A 17,418-nucleotide genomic window follows, 5' to 3' on the forward strand; every position below is an offset into this window, starting at 1 on the left:
TGCTGGAGGGCAGAGCAGGGCCCGGGGACACGCTAGCGTTTGCCCTCACTCTGCAAGGACGAGCAGTCACCGGTGACTCAGCGACCCCTCCAGAGCACACGGTCATGGACACAGTATCATTTGCAGCTTTTCCCAGTTTATAGTTTATTTTCCTGTCTGATCTCTTGTTACTTTTACTGTGACCTTGTAAATCATATTCTCCTCACATCACATACTTGTGGGTGGCTTGCAGTCCACCCAGGGATTTTTGGTTTGTGATTTTTTTTTGCCTCTCCTCCGATGAGGTGGCTGGGGCGCTCCTCCCCACTTTGTAGACAAGCAATGCGCCATACTCCCTTCCCTTCATCAGAATCCAGAGCTGGGGTGTGGAAGTGGGGGGGGGGGTCAGTCGGGTGGGGAACGAGGTTTGTAATGAGCAGTAGATGTGGGAGTGAAGTGACAGGTTTTGCCAATGTGGGATCCTTTGACCTGACTGCCTGGGGTAGCTGAGTGTCCGGGTGCAGACTCAGAGGGCTCCCTGTAGACGACGCAGGTCTGGTCCTTACCTGCCGTCCTTCCTCCGAGCCTGCAGGCAGACGCCCCCGTCCTGGGAAGGAGGGCTCTGCAGACCATGCTCCTGAAGTCTGAAGTCTTCCTTCCACAGGTCCTCAGGCATGTGAACGGCCGGGATCAGATCGTGCCCGGCCTGTATGCCTGTGGGGAGGCCGCCTGTGCCTCTGTGCACGGTGCCAACCGCCTCGGGGCGAACTCGCTCTTGGACCTGGTAGTCTTCGGCAGGGCGTGTGCCCTGAGTATCGCAGAGTCCTGCAGACCCGGTAGGTGTTTTCTTTAGGGACTTGGGCTGTTTCGGGAAGTGATAGGTTACCATGTCTTGATTTGTTGGAAATCTGCTGAGTGATCATGGGGGGTGGTCTGGTTTTTCTGCCTGTAAGTGAAGAGACCGTGATTCAGAGATTTATATTGTGACAGACGAGACTGGACACGGGCTGGGTGAGGGTCTTAACAATTTAGAGGATAACCTGGTTTTGGTCAGATCTTGTTTTGTGGTTGTTAATGTTCTCTTTAGAAAAGCCCCTGTGAGGGGGTTGTTTCGAGAGGACGTGTGTCCCACGGTGCTGGGTTGTTACAGATCACTACTCGCAAGGGAATATTTTACACAGTCCGTGTGACTATATGTAAGTTCTCAGTACTTAGGAAAAGTAACTTTGGTTTTTCTGGAAAAAGAAAAAAATGTAAATGGTCTGTTAAAGCAGAGCGTAATGCACACAAAGGATTGGGCACAGGTGTCCCTGCGGCGTCACAGTGGTTTTCAGTCCGTTTGTCTGGTCACCTAATAACCTGAGGGAACAGCGCCCCATGCTGGAAGCGCGAGTCCTGCCGGGGGCAGGACATGCACTGTCACAGGGATCTCCCAGAGGTCTCTGTGTGGGTTCCCGTGGCCCCTTCGCTCAGGACTGCAGGTGACATGAAGACACTGTTCCCAAGAGTAGGACGATGGGATCCCTGGGCTCTGCCCATTAGGCATCACTGGTGGTGACCGTGCAGTCTCAGTTCTGCTGTTTCTATTGAACAAAAGCTTTTTGTATGGATTCTAAGTTGGGGGAAGTCTTACTGTCCTGCTAGTTGAACACAGCCCTCAACATCACGTGCCACACTCGCAGTCCCGCCTGCAGTCAGCAGATACGTGTGACAGTTACACTTTCAGACGCCATCTCCCTTACTCCGACCAAGTCGCTGATGGGCAGAGGTGGGGCCCTGTCCCCGTCTTTGCTGCAAAGGCGACAGTCAGATCCCCCTAGTCTGGCAGAGAATCAGTGCTCACTGCACCGCAGTGGTGAAGCCTGAAATCAGATCTCCGAGCAAAGCAGAAAGTTCGAGCTTCCTTTGTTCGAAAATGAGAAAAAGGAAGTTTTATTAAAATATTTTGTACTTTTATATCTGAAGGATCGATACACACTTCAAAAAAATTTTTTTAAGCTAGTGATTAAAAACAGAATAAGGTACTCGTCCATGCAGTAGCACGAATGGACCCCAGACGTATTGGGTCATATGATCTGGGCTCCAGAGGCCACGCACCTCAGGTTTTACTTGTATAACATAATGGAAGAGACAAAATTGGGAATAAGATGGCTCAGTGGCTGCCATTCTATCGCGGTGGGCCTTCCCACTGAGCAGGGAGCCTGACGCGGGCCTCCTTCCCAGTGTCCTGGGATCGCGACCTGAGCCAAAGGCAGACGCCCAGCAACTGAGCCATCAGGCGCCCCGTACTTTACAACTTTTAAAACCAGAAAGGGAAGGAAAAACGTTGCTACATCCTCCCAAACATGAGAATTTTAAACGTTCTGTACCCTGATTATGTATCTTATTCAGTACCTGAATTGTGATGGTTACGGGAACCCATACCTGTGTTGAAATTTGTAGAATTGTGCACCTAGAGAAAAACAATTTTGGTAAATGATCACTTTTCAATTTTAATTTTTTTTAATTTTCATTTTTTGATATATTTATTTTTAAGTAGGCTCCATGCCCACTGTGGCACCCAGCACAGGGCTTGAACTCACAACCATGAGATCAGACCTGAGCTGAGACCAAGGGTCAGGTGCTTAACTGTCTGAGCCATCTGGAGCCCCAGATGATCACCATTTTTTTTTTTTAAAGATTTTATTTATTTATTTGTCAGGGACAGAGGGAGAGAGAGCGAGCGAGCACAGGCAGACAGAGAGGCAGGCAGAGGCAAAGGGAGAAGCAGGTTCCCCGCCGAGCAAGGAGCCCGATATGGGACTCGATCCCAGGACGCTGGGATCATGACCTGAGCCGAAGGCAGTCGCTTAACCAACTGAGCCACCCAGGCGTCCCGATGATCACCATTTTTAAAGAAACATTACAAATAAAAGCAGAGACCGCAGCTGGCCTGGAAGAGCTGGGGTGGGTCACACGAGAGACTGGTGCCGCCTCGCTCCTTGTGGAACGCGGCTATGAGCAACCCTGCTTTACCCGCAGACCTTTGCTTCCTCATTTCATACCCTCTCCCATATTACCCACTGAAGAAAATACATTTCCAAATGTCATTTAAAGAAAAAAACTTTGAAAAATTTTAAAACATTTTAAGTTTTCGGGGGCACCTGGGCGGCTCATTCGGTTGAGTGGCTGCCTTCAGCTCAGGTCATGATCCCAGGGTCCTGAGATCGAGCCCCACATTGGGCTCCCTGCTCGGTGGCAAGCCTGCTTCTCTCTCTCCTTCTGCCTGCCTCTCTGTCCACTTGAGCTCTTTCTCTCTCTGTGTCAAATAAAAAAAAAAAACAAACTTTAAAATATTTTAAATTTTCAAAACATTTATCTTTTTAGAAAAGTCAGAGAAACATATCGTGAGGTTTAGGTAAGCAGATACAGAGGTCCGAATCAGCAGGAGAGTTTTTTAAACATGCCTGGCCAGGCCCTCCCTCATCCCTGAGTGAGGACCATCATTGGAGGGGGTGGGGCACATTGGCAGAATTTTCGGAAGCTGCTCGCTCTCGTGAAGGTGCCAGTTTTCCATACAGTAGAGTAATAATGCATAAATCTAATTTTTAAACTTAGGAATGGTTTCTCTTTTGTTCAGAGATTTCTTACTGGATACCTACTCCTTGCCAGAGATTTGACTTCATGTTTACCCTTTGGCTCCATCAGTATGTGGTCCCTTAGGGCTCAGGTGGTCCAGGCGGAATATCAGCTCAGATTATGTGTACATCTTCCCAACTCCATTAAATTCTAGCTTTTTGTCTGTGTTTCTTAAGGAGATAAAGTTCCCCCGATCAAACCAAATGCCGGGGAAGAGTCTGTCATGAATCTTGACAAGCTGAGGTTTGCTGACGGAAGCATAAGAACATCAGAACTGCGGCTGAGCATGCAGAAGGTGAGCGCCCGCACACACCCGGGCGTGGGGCAGACCGTGTGCCCACAGCCCTGTGCCAGGCTCGGGGCCAACAGCAAAGGGACACATTCCACCTGAAGGCTGGAGGTAGCTGCGCAGGACAGAGACACAGTCCTGTCGTGTGCCCCGGGGGCTTGCATGTGGCTCTCCCCTTCTCCGACCCTCTCAGCTGTCAGGTGTGTGTCAGAGCCTAAAAGGGGAGGGACAGTGCAAGGTCTGAGGAGCTGTTCCCAGCTGGGGGCTCCTTAAAGCCCTGCAAAAGTGTCCCATTGCCAAGAGGTTAATGCCCCGTCACACCCAGCCTCCAGCAGCCCTGCGGAGTCTCTGAACTGGGCCCACGAAGCCACTGAGTAACAGCAGGACGAGAAGGGACTTCAGGGTGGGGGGGTGGGCTGGGAGTGGTGATCTGATCTGTGCACTGGTGGTCGTCAGGGCGTTTTCCTTCTAGATCAGCATGTCTGATGGGATCTTCTCTGAGGACCGGGTCACGGCCCTGTGACCTTGGAGCCTGTTGTCTGACTAAAGAACTTAATTTTACTCAACTTCAGTTGACCCTAAAGCACTGCTGTGGCTGCTGCATTGGAGAGCGGAGGGTTAGATAAACACAGCCCGTAAGCTGCTAGGCATCCTCCAGAGTCTTCAAATACAGGGATTCCTGGTCCATGAATGGGATCTCTGTCCAGTTAAAATCATGTTCAAGGATTTCTTTGTGGAGGCGCATTCTGAAAAGAAGCCCCTTGCTTTTAGTCATATGCTGAAGGGTCTTTTGAGGTCACCATCCAAAGAAAAATGTCGCATACTGCTACTTTTGTAGGACTGTGGTTCTGTGTTTGGGCAGGCTGGGCTCCAGGGAGGCTTCCAGGGAAGGTGAGGCAGATGGCGCCAGTGAAGGACAGAGTATGTTGAAGGAAAGCAGACGAGGTGCTGTGCAGGACTTCCACAGGGTACTGACCCAGGAGTTGGATGCCAGCTACGACAGATGTAATCATTGCCCTGGGTCTTAGGAACCTCTGATTGGGGGTGGAAATGGTAAATTCATGAGGTATTTTGAAATAGGAAGTCCTAGGGGCGGGGTGTTCCCACCAAATAAGGCGTGTACAGATCTTTGACTTGCGGTGGTGTTACTGGTGTTACGTGCCTGTGACAGTTGAAAATGTTCTAAGTCATAAATGCATTTAAAACACCTCTAACTTACTGAATCTGCTCCGCCGACCTCCGTCGTCAGCCGGCAGTAGGGAAAACTCATCTGCAAAGCCTGTTTCATAGTGCGGTGTCGACTGCCTCGTGTGGCTTATTGAATACTGAAAGTGAGAAGACGGCTGTGTGTGTGTGGACGGTTGTTTACCCTCCGCATCAGTGGGGCTGAGTGGTGGCTGCAGCTGCTGCCAGTGCCCAGGGACGCCTACGGCAGGCACATGGCTAGCCTGGGCAAAGAGGAGGATCCAAACTACGGTGTCTCTGAATGCAGACCGCTTCTGCATCACTGTGAGGGTGAGGAACAGTAAGTCAAGCTGTCATGGGTTAGGGACCATGGGAATTGTTACCTGCCGGGCCAGGCAGTGTTCTAGATGCTCCAGTTGTCGGAACAAAATCCTCCCTGCTGGGAGTGCACGCTTGCGTTGGAGGACTTGACTGTTCTGCTGAGTTCAGCTGATAACAGTAAGAGAAACGAAACAAGGTATGTATTGAGAAGGAGTAGACAAAAGTATCATCATTTACAGACACAGTTAAAAATCTCAAGATAATAAGTAAAAAATTAGTAAAAACAAGAATGAACTAAGATATCTGTATAAAAGATTCCTCAGTAGCTTTCCAGGATGCTTGCAGTAATCCATTTGAAAATTAACCTCATTCACAATACAACCAGAAGTTTACAATGTCCTAACCCTGAAGAGTATGAAAACGTGGGCACTGAAGAACATAAAAGAATGTTTTAACTAACACCTACTAGATTCTAAGATAGTTTTTTTCCGTTTGCTTGTCCCGAGAGGCCAGGACATTTGATGTTAGGCGTTACAGTTTTGAAATGATGTATTGTTCTGGGGCTCCTGAGGGGCTCAGTGAGTTAAGCATCTGACTTGGGCTCAGGTCACGATATCAGGGTCCTGGGATCGAGCCCCACGGCAGGGATCCGGTTCTTCATCCTCACTTGTGGTCTCGGTCTCTCAATAAAATTTTTAAAAATAAAACAAAAATAAAATTATGTATCATTCTAAAGAAAGAGATGACATTCCTGTTAAATAGAACTAAATCAGCAAGCTTTATTAGCTTGTGGTAGAGGTGTGTGCACAAAGTGGAGTCCAGAAGTAGGCCCAGGCACACACTGTGATTGAGCATGGGGTAGAGGGGTTTTTCAAGAGCGATGAAAGGCCATTCAGTAGGTGATAGGAAACAAATGTAGATCTGAAAATAAATGTCAGGTTCATTTCATGTCATATTTCTTAAGAGCATAAACCATAAAGCCATAGAGGAATTTGATATATGAGTGGTTTCCTGCAAAATTAACCAGAAGACGGGCAGGGAGGATTCCCAAGGCTCTGACTTCTCACTCTTCTTCATGACCGCCCACGCCACGCTCTCTGCTGACCACCTCAACCTCAACACTCCTTAGTTTGTGTCACCAAGGGGCCGTCTGCTGGCTCCTAGAACATTTGCCACCAGATCTCGAGAGTGGAGCTAGTGTCTCCTTGGGACTTTGAAGGTCGAGCCCTTATGCCCTTTGTGCCACCATTCAGTACAGCGTGCCTCGAGTAAGTCTGCTTGCGATCACAGATCCTGGCTGAGTTCCACAGATGACCTCCCCAAAATGCAAACTGTTCAGCTTTAATGTATGTGGATTTAAGACACATACTTAATGGGAACGTAGATGATGTGGATTTAAGACACATACTTAATGGGAACGTAGAAGCATTTTTTAAAAGCTTTCATCAAAACTGCATTTTAACATCAATTTATGATATAACCGTCAACGAGCCAAGTATAGAGGGAGTGTACCCCAGTGTAATGAAGGCCGTATATGATGAGTCCACAGCTAGTGTCAGACTCAGTGGTGAAAAGCCGAACGCTTTTCTCATCCCGGAGACACGACAGAGATGTTCACTCGCACCACTTGATTCAGCCCAGCCCTGGAAGTCCTGGCTGGAGCAGTCAGGCAGGAAAGAAAGCAAGGCGTCTACAACGGGAAGGAGGAAGTAAAATTCACTGTTTACAGACATGCAGATCACATGACAGACTCCACCAAAAAACTTAGAACTAGTAAGTGAATTCAGTAAAGTTGACAGATACAAAATCAATACATAAAAATCTGTTGTTTCTGTTACACAAATAATGAACATTCTGAAAGAGAAATTAAGGAAATAATTCTGTTTACAATTGCATCAGAAACAGTAATTTTGACCAAGGACGGGGAGAAATCTGTACACTGAAAATTGTATAAAGCATTAATGAATACAGTTGAGGACATAAATAAGTGGGAAGATATTCTGTCTCATGGACTGGAAGAAGAATACTATAAAATTTCCATATTACCCAAAGCTGTTCACAGACTCGGTAGTCTTTATTAGAATTCCAGTGGCATTTTTTACAAAAATAGAACAAACAAACCTAAAATGTGTATGGAACCACAAAAGACCCTGAATAGCCAAAGCAATCCCGAGAGAAAAAAAAAGCTGGAGGCATCTCTCTCCCTGATTTCAAACTATATTACAAAGGAATAGTAATCAAAACAGTAAGGTATTGGCCTAAAAACAGACCTCTGTAGATCAATGGAATAGAAACAAGCTCATTAATAAACCAGTGTATATGGCTAATAATTTACAACGGAAGAGCCAACAATATCCAGTGGGAAAAGAACGGTCTCTTTAATGGTGCTGGAAAACTGAAGAGCCACATGCAAAAAACTGACTCAAAATGGATTAAAGACTTGAATGTCAGACCTGAGACCATAAAACTCCTAGAAGAAAACACAAGCAGTAAGCTTCTGAATGGCGGTCTTGGTGGTGACTTTTTGGATTTGACATCAAGAGCAGAGGCAAGAAAAGTAAAAGTAAACTGTTGGGACCACAGCAAACTTAAGCTTCAGCACAGCAAAGGAGACCAACGAAATGAAAAGGCAGCCTATAGAATGGGAGGAAATACGTGCAAGTCTTGTATCTGATAAGGGACTCACATCCCAAAACACATAAAATACGCCTAGATCTCGGTAGAATAAAACAACCTGAGAAATGGGCAGAGCGTCGGAACAGACGTTTTTCCAAAGAAAACATACAGTTGGCAAACAGACATGAAGAGCTGCTCAGCATCACTCATCGTGGGGGAAATGCTAATCAGAATCACATCACTTCATCTCACACCTTCAGAAATGGTTAGTATCAAAAAGACAAGAAACACGAATGTTGGCAAGGATTCAGAGAGAGGGGAGCCCTCACGCGCTGTTGGTGGGAATGCAGGCTGGTGCAGCCGCTGTGGAGAGCTGTGTGGAGCCCCCCCCCCCAATTAAAAATAGAACTACTCTGTGATCCAGCAATCCCAGCTCTGTTTATGTATTCAGAGGGAATGAAAGCGCTAATTCCAGAAGATGTCTGTGCCCCATGTCTATTTCAGTGTTGTTCACAGTAGCCAAGAAAATCGGTGTCTGATGGTGGATGAATGGTTACTAACGATGGGCGTGTGTGTTCTGTGTACTGTGTATGTGCTGTATATACATGTACACATATAGGGTTGTGAGTTTGAGTCCCACATTGGGTTTAGAGATTATTTCAAAATAAAATCTTTAAAAGTAAAAATGAAACGCATAAGAAAAAGTCTGAAGGGTTTACCAGTTTTAGACCTGGCTTCACGCCAACTGGAGAATTACAGATGATATTTTGTTTTACAGTCGATGCAAAATCACGCTGCAGTGTTCCGTGTGGGAAGTGTGTTACAAGAAGGCTGTGAGAAGATCAGTCAGCTCTATGGAGACCTGAAACATCTGAAGACGTTTGACCGAGGTGAGCAGTTTGTGGGGCCCTGGGTGTACTTGGGGTGCCGGGTATCTGCTAGGCTGCCTCAGGGCCCTGTGTGTCCCATGTAGTGCTGACTTAACTCTGTCCTTGCTGTGTGAGTGGATGCTGGCAACCCACAGCCACAGCCCTGAGGACACATCAGACTGGATCCTGTCTCTAACGGGTGCCTTGTGTGTCCCCAGGAATGGTCTGGAACACCGACCTGGTGGAGACCCTGGAGCTACAGAACCTGATGCTCTGTGCACTTCAGACCATTTATGGAGCAGAGGCCCGGAAGGAGTCGCGTGGCGCTCACGCCCGGGAAGATTACAAGGTGCGTCCTCACAGCACATCCCAGGTGCACATCATGTCCTCCGGCCACGGGCCTTGCTCAGTCCCTCACCGTGCACTTTCTGTACATTTTACTCCATGTTCCCAAAAGTAAATTGAAAAAATGCTTTTTTTCCGCCTCTGATAACTTTCATACTTTGGTGTCACTGGGTTTGGTACCAGCATGACTTTTTCTTGCCTCCATCGGCCTCTGCTCCTGCCAGGGGCGTCTCTGAGAGCCCACCCGGCTTTTACCAGGTCCGAGATTAGTCTGCGGTCTGAGTACTGTGGCCAGAAAACGTTAAAAATGAGTAAATGATTGAGGCCTGACCTCATCTTTGTCTGATTTCTTTTTCTTTTTTTTAGATTTTATTGATTTGAGAGAGAGTGCACACGCATGAACAGAAGCGGGCGGGCCGGGGGTGAGGGGAAGAGTGAGAGAGAGAAGCAGACTCCTTGCCAAGCAGGGAGCCCGATGCGGGGCTCGATCCCTGAGATCATGACCTGAGCCAAAGGGGGATGCTTAACCAGCTGAGCCACCCAGGTGCCCCTGAATGACCTGATTTTTATGCAGAGTACAGCTCAAATTCTTCCAGACAGAGCGCTCAGCCTATGATGGGAAAACATTGCGGACATGGGCACTTGAGGGCAAACACCGCTTTCCGGACATATTAGGCTTTGGCCCGGGACAGTGTGGTGGAGCTGGGAGCAGCCACACCAGTCAGCTGGGCACAGGCGAGTGGGAAAATTGGCCCCAGCAAGGGGCTTACATTCTGAGTCACTGTGAAATTTTATTAATTTACCTGCCAGCCACTGAAGCTGGATTAGATTCAGCCTGATGAAGCACATTCGTCACATGTACTGCGAAGTAGACGCCGCCCCAGCTGTGGGTCGCTTGGCAGTTCGTGTGGCCGCGGTGAACGAGTTTCTGTTCAGTCACAGCAGTCGGGCAGGTGGAGGCTGCTGGCCCCGGAGAACTCACCCCTGCTGTGTGTTCAGAAAGAAGGGAGGGTGCTGCAGCCCTGCTTGCTCCCGGGTTTGGGTTTTATTTTATTTATTCATTTATTTTTATAGAAAGCTGCTTTGGTACACTTTTGTGTTTTAATTTTTATTCTGTTGACTTTTTTCAAATTTAAATTTTAGGTAGTTGACACATGTGCAGTATTGGGTTCTGGATTAGAATTCACCGATTCATCACTTACATACAACACTCAGTGCTCATCACAACAAATGTCCTCCTCCCCCCACCCACCTCCCTCTGTCAGCCGTCAGTTCGTTATTATTTTTAAATTTTATCTTTAAGGGGCGCCTGGGTGGCTCAGTGGGTTAAGCCGCTGCCTTCGGCTCAGGTCATGATCTCAGGGTCCTGGGATCGAGTCCCGCATCGGGTTCTCTGCTCGGCGGAGATCCTGCTTCCCTCTCTCTCTCTCTCTCTGCCTGCCTCTCCATCTACTTGTGATCTCTCTCTGTCAAATAAATAAATAAAAAATCTTTAAAAAAAAAAAAAAAATAAAAATAAATTTTATCTTTAAGTAATCTGTACCCCCAACACGGCGCTGAAACTCCCAACCCCGTGCTTCACTGGCTGAGCCAGCCTGGTGCCCCTGGCTTTCATTTAAAGCAGCTCTTGTATGTCTTTCCCGTTACCGTGTGTACGATATGCCTTAATAGTATTCAGCTTCTTTTTAAGAGTTTTTGAACAAAATTTTAATATACTTGCTTAAAGTGAAACATTTCAATGAAAAAAGCTAAAAGAAGAAATCGAAATCTCCCAGTATATGAGCAAAAAGACAAAGTATTTGATGAACTTTTTTTTTTTTTAAAGATGTTATTTATTTGACAGAGATCACAAGTAGGCAGAGAGGCAGGCAGAGAGAGGGGGGGGGGGAAGCAGGCCCCCCGCTGAGCAGAGAGCCCGATGCGGGGCTCAATCCCAGGACCCTGAGACCATGACTTGAGCCGAAGGCAGAGGCTTAACCCACTGAGCCACCCAGGCGCCCCTATTTGATGAACTTTTAATTGCATGAAAGATCAGGCTAATTTGTGCTGTGGAGGCACCGGGATAAGCGAACGGTTTGCCCCACGCTGCAGGGTGGACGGGTGCTCCAGGAGTCTGGCTGCTGGCAAACGTGTGACGATCGTCTCTCTCCGTCCCACTTGGAGTTGGGACTTACTTGCACTTCTTTTGTACTCTGTGTTCTTCTAGGTCAGATATACACAAAATGGGTTTTCACTAGGAATTGTAGAAGGGAAGGGACATGGGTTGAAAAATGGACCGGGGATGTCCTGCTCTCTGTGACCAAGGTCTGCTTGGGACAGTGGATACCTCCTTGTTGAGTGGGATCTAGGGGGATTCGTATCAGACGAGTCTCTGATGTATCATTTTAATGAGTTTGCCCTGGTTTCCAGTTACATTGCCTTGTTAGAGAAATAAGACATTTGAAGTATAATTGTTACTGGCATTTTCTGAAATAAAGTTCCTTTCTCTGGCCTCAGGAGCGGATTGACGAGTATGATTACTCCAAGCCCATCCAGGGGCAGCAGAAGAAGCCGTTTGAGGCGCACTGGAGGAAGCACACCCTTTCCTATGTTGATGTCAAGACTGGGAAGGTGTGTAGGGAGCGTCTTCTGCTCACGCGTGTGCTGATGAGTATGCAGTCCCACACGTTCTGCAGTTCAGCATATGATGGGCTGGGAGAACCAATGTGGTTTTAGTTGATGGGTGACAGATTTGAGACACTCCTGGAAAGGACACTCAGGCTTCTGCCTGGAAACAGAATCCAGTGTAGGCGGGTGGTTTAAGGGCTGGCCTTCCACAGCTTTAGCCCCCAGCAGGGAGTGAGCACCCAAGCCTTGGTGTGAGGGGAAGGGACAATGATTCTGGAGCCCCTTGAGCGTGAGGACAGGGGACAGGAGTGGGACAGGAAAATACTCCTTTTCTCCCATTGGCCGGACCACCTGGGAACAGCCTCCGGTCGCCCTGGGGTATTCTGTGCAGCCAGTAGCATCGGCCTGGGCGCAGAGCAGGCAGAGGAGGGGGTGAGGTGGGCAGAGTCCTAGGAACAGCCAGTGTCAGTACAGTGGAGGCTCCTAGTCTGACTGCAGCAAAGCATAGTTCACCCATTTGGCATTTCTGCTGGGCATTAAGAATCGGAAATAAGACATAAAGTGTTTACCCGTACGCCCTTCAGGCTTGTAAGGGATAGTCTGCAGAAACGATGTTGTGCTCTCTTGCCATCGCTTAATACCGAGAGCCTCAGGTGTCTGTTGTTTTCAGGTAGGCAGTAACTTCCTTAATTTTGCATGAAGGCTCTTTCCTGACAGTGTATAGAAAGAAATCAGACTTCCCTCTCGGTACAGTCCTGCTCTTAGTAATGTTCAGGGCTTTTTACAATTACAATAGAAAGTATAGAAAGTACAAAAATAGAATGAATTTTTGTAAGCTGCCCAGTCAGAGATAGCCTTCATTGCCGTTCTGAAATATTTCCTTCAGGTTTTGCATGTATGTGTGTACACGTTTCCTTACGTGTATGTATATAAATACAAGTAGGAAAACGATTTGCAAATACATAGTTTAAACATAATTAAAGAATGATGGTTGTATGCAGGGTTTCACTTCTTGACCATTTGTGTAAAGTATCAAGAATTTAATACATTGTTTAATTGCTGTATTTCATTACATGAATTTACCATAAGTTACGTGGCTGGTTCCCTGTTGTGCATTTAGATCATCTTTTACTTTGTTACTGAAAAATACTCCATTGAGTCCTTGTGTTTTTAAGTTCCTGAAATATGTCTGCAAATAACTTTTATAGCTAATTTTTCAGAAAGGCACAAGAGAATGCTATTTGTATGTTTTTGTTTTATTGTCGATTTTTTTTTTAAGGTTTCTTTGGAATACAGACCAGTGATCGACAGAACTTTAAACGAGGCTGACTGTGCCACAGTCCCTCCGGCCATTCGCTCCTACTGACGAGACCAGAGGTGACCAGCTTTTGTAATTATGTATAATAGCTCGTGCGTGTCTTCATATCCTGATTACCTTTTTAAAATCCCATTACTCAAGTGAGTAAGGAAGGCCATTGGACTAGGGGTCATCTACCCGGTAGCCAGAAGCTTGCTGGTAATCAACAGCCAGAAGTGTGAATGAAGCCTACCTTTATCCTTTGCTTCCTTCTTGTGAAATCATAAAACTGGGCCTGATTCTTCAATAAAGCATAAATTGCACACTTCTATCTCCAAGTTCATTTAAAGCTTATACTGTTTAATTTGAGGCATGTTTGTCGACCTAAAATACCGAAATCCAGAAATCTTATATATATTAAGTAAAAATGAATTTTGGTGTTGACAGCACATGAAGAAAAACATTTCCTTCTTGTTCTTCGTAAGCAAATTGTTTAATGGATGACCATGTGTCCTAAAGAATTTAAATAGCCAGATACCAAAGGAAACAGATGTCAGTGGGTTTCTTCCTTCCCGGCTTGCTTGCTCTGGGTCCCTTTCCTACTTAGTGCTCGTGCGGGGCTGGCTTCTGTATGATCCGGCCCGTAACAGTCAGGGTCATTGATTTTACTGTTTCTCAATTTTAGGGATTGTCTGGTAATTACGTAAAACATTCACGTTTTCAGAGCTAACCTCAATTGTCCCTGAATCCTCTCCCCTCTCTCCCCCATAGCAACCACTTTAGTTATCTTCTTAGTGTTTTAAGAGAAAAAGAAAGCAAATCTGTATGTGCATTATTATGCACACCTTGTCTGCATATCTGGAGATCATTTCTTCTCATCAGCGAGTCTTCCCTTTTTTGGCTGCATGAATGCACCTTACCCTCCAGTGGTAAGAGTTTGTGTTCTTTCCAGTATTACGGATGCCACCGTGAGTAATTTCATGTGTGAAGTTCTTTTCTTTGAGATAGAATCCTAGAAGTAGAATTGCTGGGTCCACGGGTAAATGCACATGTTCTTTTAGATGATCTCAGATTCTCTTCCCCAAATTCTCTGGGATGCAGAGCCCCTACAACTTTGCAAAAAAAGAATGATAGCAAGTGTTTGGAGATGTTCAGCAATCATATAATGAGAAATTTTACCTTAAGTATAGCATTTTTCTTTTTCTTTCTTTGGGAGGTGGATAGCATGAGGTATGATTGGCATAAGCCAATAAACGTTCACCAGCCCAGGTTTCTTCTTGCCCCTTTGTAATCTCCGCCCCTTATCTCCAGTGGTGCTGTCAGGAGAGATGGGCTTGCATGCTCCAAAACTACATATGAATGGGACCATACAGATGCAGTCTTTTTATTTGGTTTCTCTTAATCAGCATCATGATTTGTGGTTCATTCACACTGCTGCACAAGCAAGGGGACGGATGTGTTTCGTGGCTTGAGGGCTACATCAGCTCCTGGCCCCGTTCCCTGCCACACTTCTACCACAGAGAAAGACCCCAGGCAGAGCCGCAGGTGCGTGAGGCAAGAAGCTGAAGGTCTGGTGGGTACCGGGGAGGCGCCGGGCCACACAGCATCGAGTGTCTGCAACCGAGCTGCAAATCCAGCTATGACGGTCACAAGAGGAAAGTGTCATTGCAAGTGGCAGAACATAGAACTTTGGAGTTTACAGTTTCAGTGAACTTTAAGGATAAATGGGTCCACTAAGAAACCCTGTGCTTCATCAGCAGTCTCCCTGCTAGTGGGAATATTGGTGTTCACACTTTGAAATTGTGTAGTAGTAAACTAGTTAAAGCTAGTAACTAGTTATGTTAATGCTAAAACAGATTTTTTCTGAGAAAGAGAAATAGAGGTAATCCTGCAATACTAAATTTGGAATAGAAATGTAAGTGTAAATTCTTTTTTTTGTTCTTTTTAAAATCATTTTTAAAAGATTTTATTTATATATTTGAGAAAAAGAGATCATGAGTGGAGGGAGGGAGGGGCAGAGGGAGAGGGAGAAGCAGACTCCCCACCAAGCAGGGGCTTGGCCCCAGAACCCTGAGATCATGATCTGAGCAAAATCAGATGACCAACCAACTAAGCCACCCAGAGGCACCCCTTTGTTCTTTTTTAAGGTTTACTCATTTATTCATCAGCACTAGCAGGAGGAATAGTTAGGAGAGGGAGAAGCAGATTCCCCGCTGAGCTGGGAGCTTGACTTGGGGCTCTAGCCAAGAACCCTGGGATCATGACCTGAGCCAAAGGCAGAGACTTAACCACACTTAACCGACTGAGCCTCCCAAGCACCCCTTTTCTTTGCTCTTTAGGGGACACACACACACACACACATTTCCCAGCTCTGTCCCAATACCAGTGGGTTCTAAGCACCTGGATTGTGGTGTCTGCTTGCCACTCCCCTCTCCTCCCAGCCCTGATAGCCATGGAGTCACTCTATTAAAAACATCAGTATGGGGCGCCTGGGTGGCTCAGTGGGTTAAGCCGCTGCCTTCGGCTCAGGTCATGATCTCAGGGTCCTGGGATCGAGTCCCACATCGGGCTCTCTGCTCAGCAGGGAGCCTGCTTCCCTCTCTCTCTCTCTGCCTGCCTCTCTACTTGTGATCTCTCTCTGTCAAATAAATAAATAAAATCTTTAAAAAAAAACCATCAGTATGTTAATTTATAATGATAGTTTAAAACTCAGCCAACACTGAGCAAAAACATAGGCAGTCATTCTTGGAAGTAACGAGGGCACTAACTACTAACATTGAAAATGCATAATTAAAGGAGAATGAAATGGTTACCCTCCCTTTTATCCAGAAATTGTCATTCAGGGTAACTTCTTTGATTGGAAAAAGTTTCACAGAGGAATCCCTTCAGATAAATGAGTAAGGAATGACAGAATTTAAAGACCCCCTTTTTGCTCTCCCTAAGGTTGTTCTGGAACTTGCATGTGGATCAGCATCACCTGGAGGGATTGTTGAATAATTCCTGACCCCACCCAGGACTTCTGGTTCAGTAGGTCCTGGGGGTGGTTCTGAGAATCTGCATTTGTAGTATGTTCAGGGACCACAGTTTGAAAACCACCTGCATGGGATGCTGTGGTTCAACAAACATGAAAGAGGATTTTCAGAAGAAAATAATAGGTGGAAAGATGACAACCTCAGACCTCCATCCGAACCAGCAGATGAAACAAAGCTTGGCCAAAGAATTTTACAGAAGCGGAAGTATAAATATGGGCATTAGAGCATCATTTAAGTGTTAGGACAATGAATGAAAAGCTGGCAAAGGCAGGTATGTGAAGCATGACAAGATGACAGAAGGGCTGATTGGTTTCAAAGAAGTAATTGAGGGCAGTGGCCTTACATCTGCTACTTCTCAACCAAAAATCAACCTGCAGACCATTTTCATGAACATGCTGAAACCAAGAAAACCACTGGGGAGTAGGTGGTCTGGAAATGCAAGTTTCTATGGGACAATATTTCATACTGGAAATTTTTATACAATGTGTGTTCAAGGTTTCTAAGAGAACCCATGTACTAGAGTAATTGACAGACCAGGTAATTTTTTTTCTTTTTGATGTGCATCAAGATTACTGACCAGAGAAATGTGGATAATTTTTAATATGGACCAAAAGAACCAGAAAAGATACAGTACAATACTCTTAAAACAGTCCATGGCATTAGCCATAACCACATAGCTATTCAAGGTCACTAAAATTACATAAAACTCAAGATCATATTCCCCAGTCCTCTTGATCCATTTCATGTGCTGGTAGCACACGTGGTGCGCGGCTCTCACACTGGACAGCGGAGCAGCTGCATCGTTGCAGAAATTTGGTTGGCTGACACCAGTGAAGACCCTCGCTGGTACCCTATTAAGCAGCACATAGGATAAGTTAGGCACCACTAATAGGACACCTGAGTTAAGTAAAAAGTGGCAAGTCATTCTCTTTCCTACTGAAGTCTGACAAAACAATGCTTGGAAAGGAGGGGGAAGGCCTGGGCACAGTTGGGTCTCTCTCCCAGATTTCTGCACCGGAGTGTGTAAGAGGGAAAGTGACAGTGAAGGTGTCTAGCATGTAAGTGTCCCAGGGCAAGCCATTGGTGGTCCTGATGACAAGGCACAAGTAACGAACGAATCAAAGTGGCTTCAGAGGGAAAGCTGTTAGTGTGGATACATACAAGATGTGTGTGTGTGTGTGTGTGTGTACATACATAACTTCCTTGGTCATCCATTTGACGATTATTGAAGGTTTACCAAATGCCAAAGACGTGAGATGA

At 46.2% G+C, this 17,418-nt stretch overlaps 1 protein-coding gene across 2 annotated transcripts in view; it reads left to right on the forward strand.

Annotated features, from left to right (window-relative positions):
- Window positions 1-13,449, forward strand: part of SDHA (succinate dehydrogenase complex flavoprotein subunit A) — a 28,404-nt gene extending 14,955 nt beyond the window's left edge. For both annotated transcript variants that reach the window (XM_047731338.1, XM_047731339.1), the window contains exons 10-15: window positions 644-815; window positions 3,774-3,892; window positions 8,787-8,898; window positions 9,096-9,226; window positions 11,719-11,832; window positions 13,109-13,449. In XM_047731338.1, the coding sequence (XP_047587294.1) occupies window positions 644-815; window positions 3,774-3,892; window positions 8,787-8,898; window positions 9,096-9,226; window positions 11,719-11,832; window positions 13,109-13,195 (735 nt within the window). In that variant the 3' untranslated portion in view covers window positions 13,196-13,449. The remainder of the gene's footprint in view (window positions 1-643; window positions 816-3,773; window positions 3,893-8,786; window positions 8,899-9,095; window positions 9,227-11,718; window positions 11,833-13,108) is intronic.
- Window positions 13,450-17,418: the final 3,969 nt, after the last annotated feature.

This window comes from Lutra lutra, chromosome 5 (genome assembly GCF_902655055.1).
Source record: "Lutra lutra chromosome 5, mLutLut1.2, whole genome shotgun sequence".
NCBI lineage: Eukaryota > Metazoa > Chordata > Mammalia > Carnivora > Mustelidae > Lutra > Lutra lutra.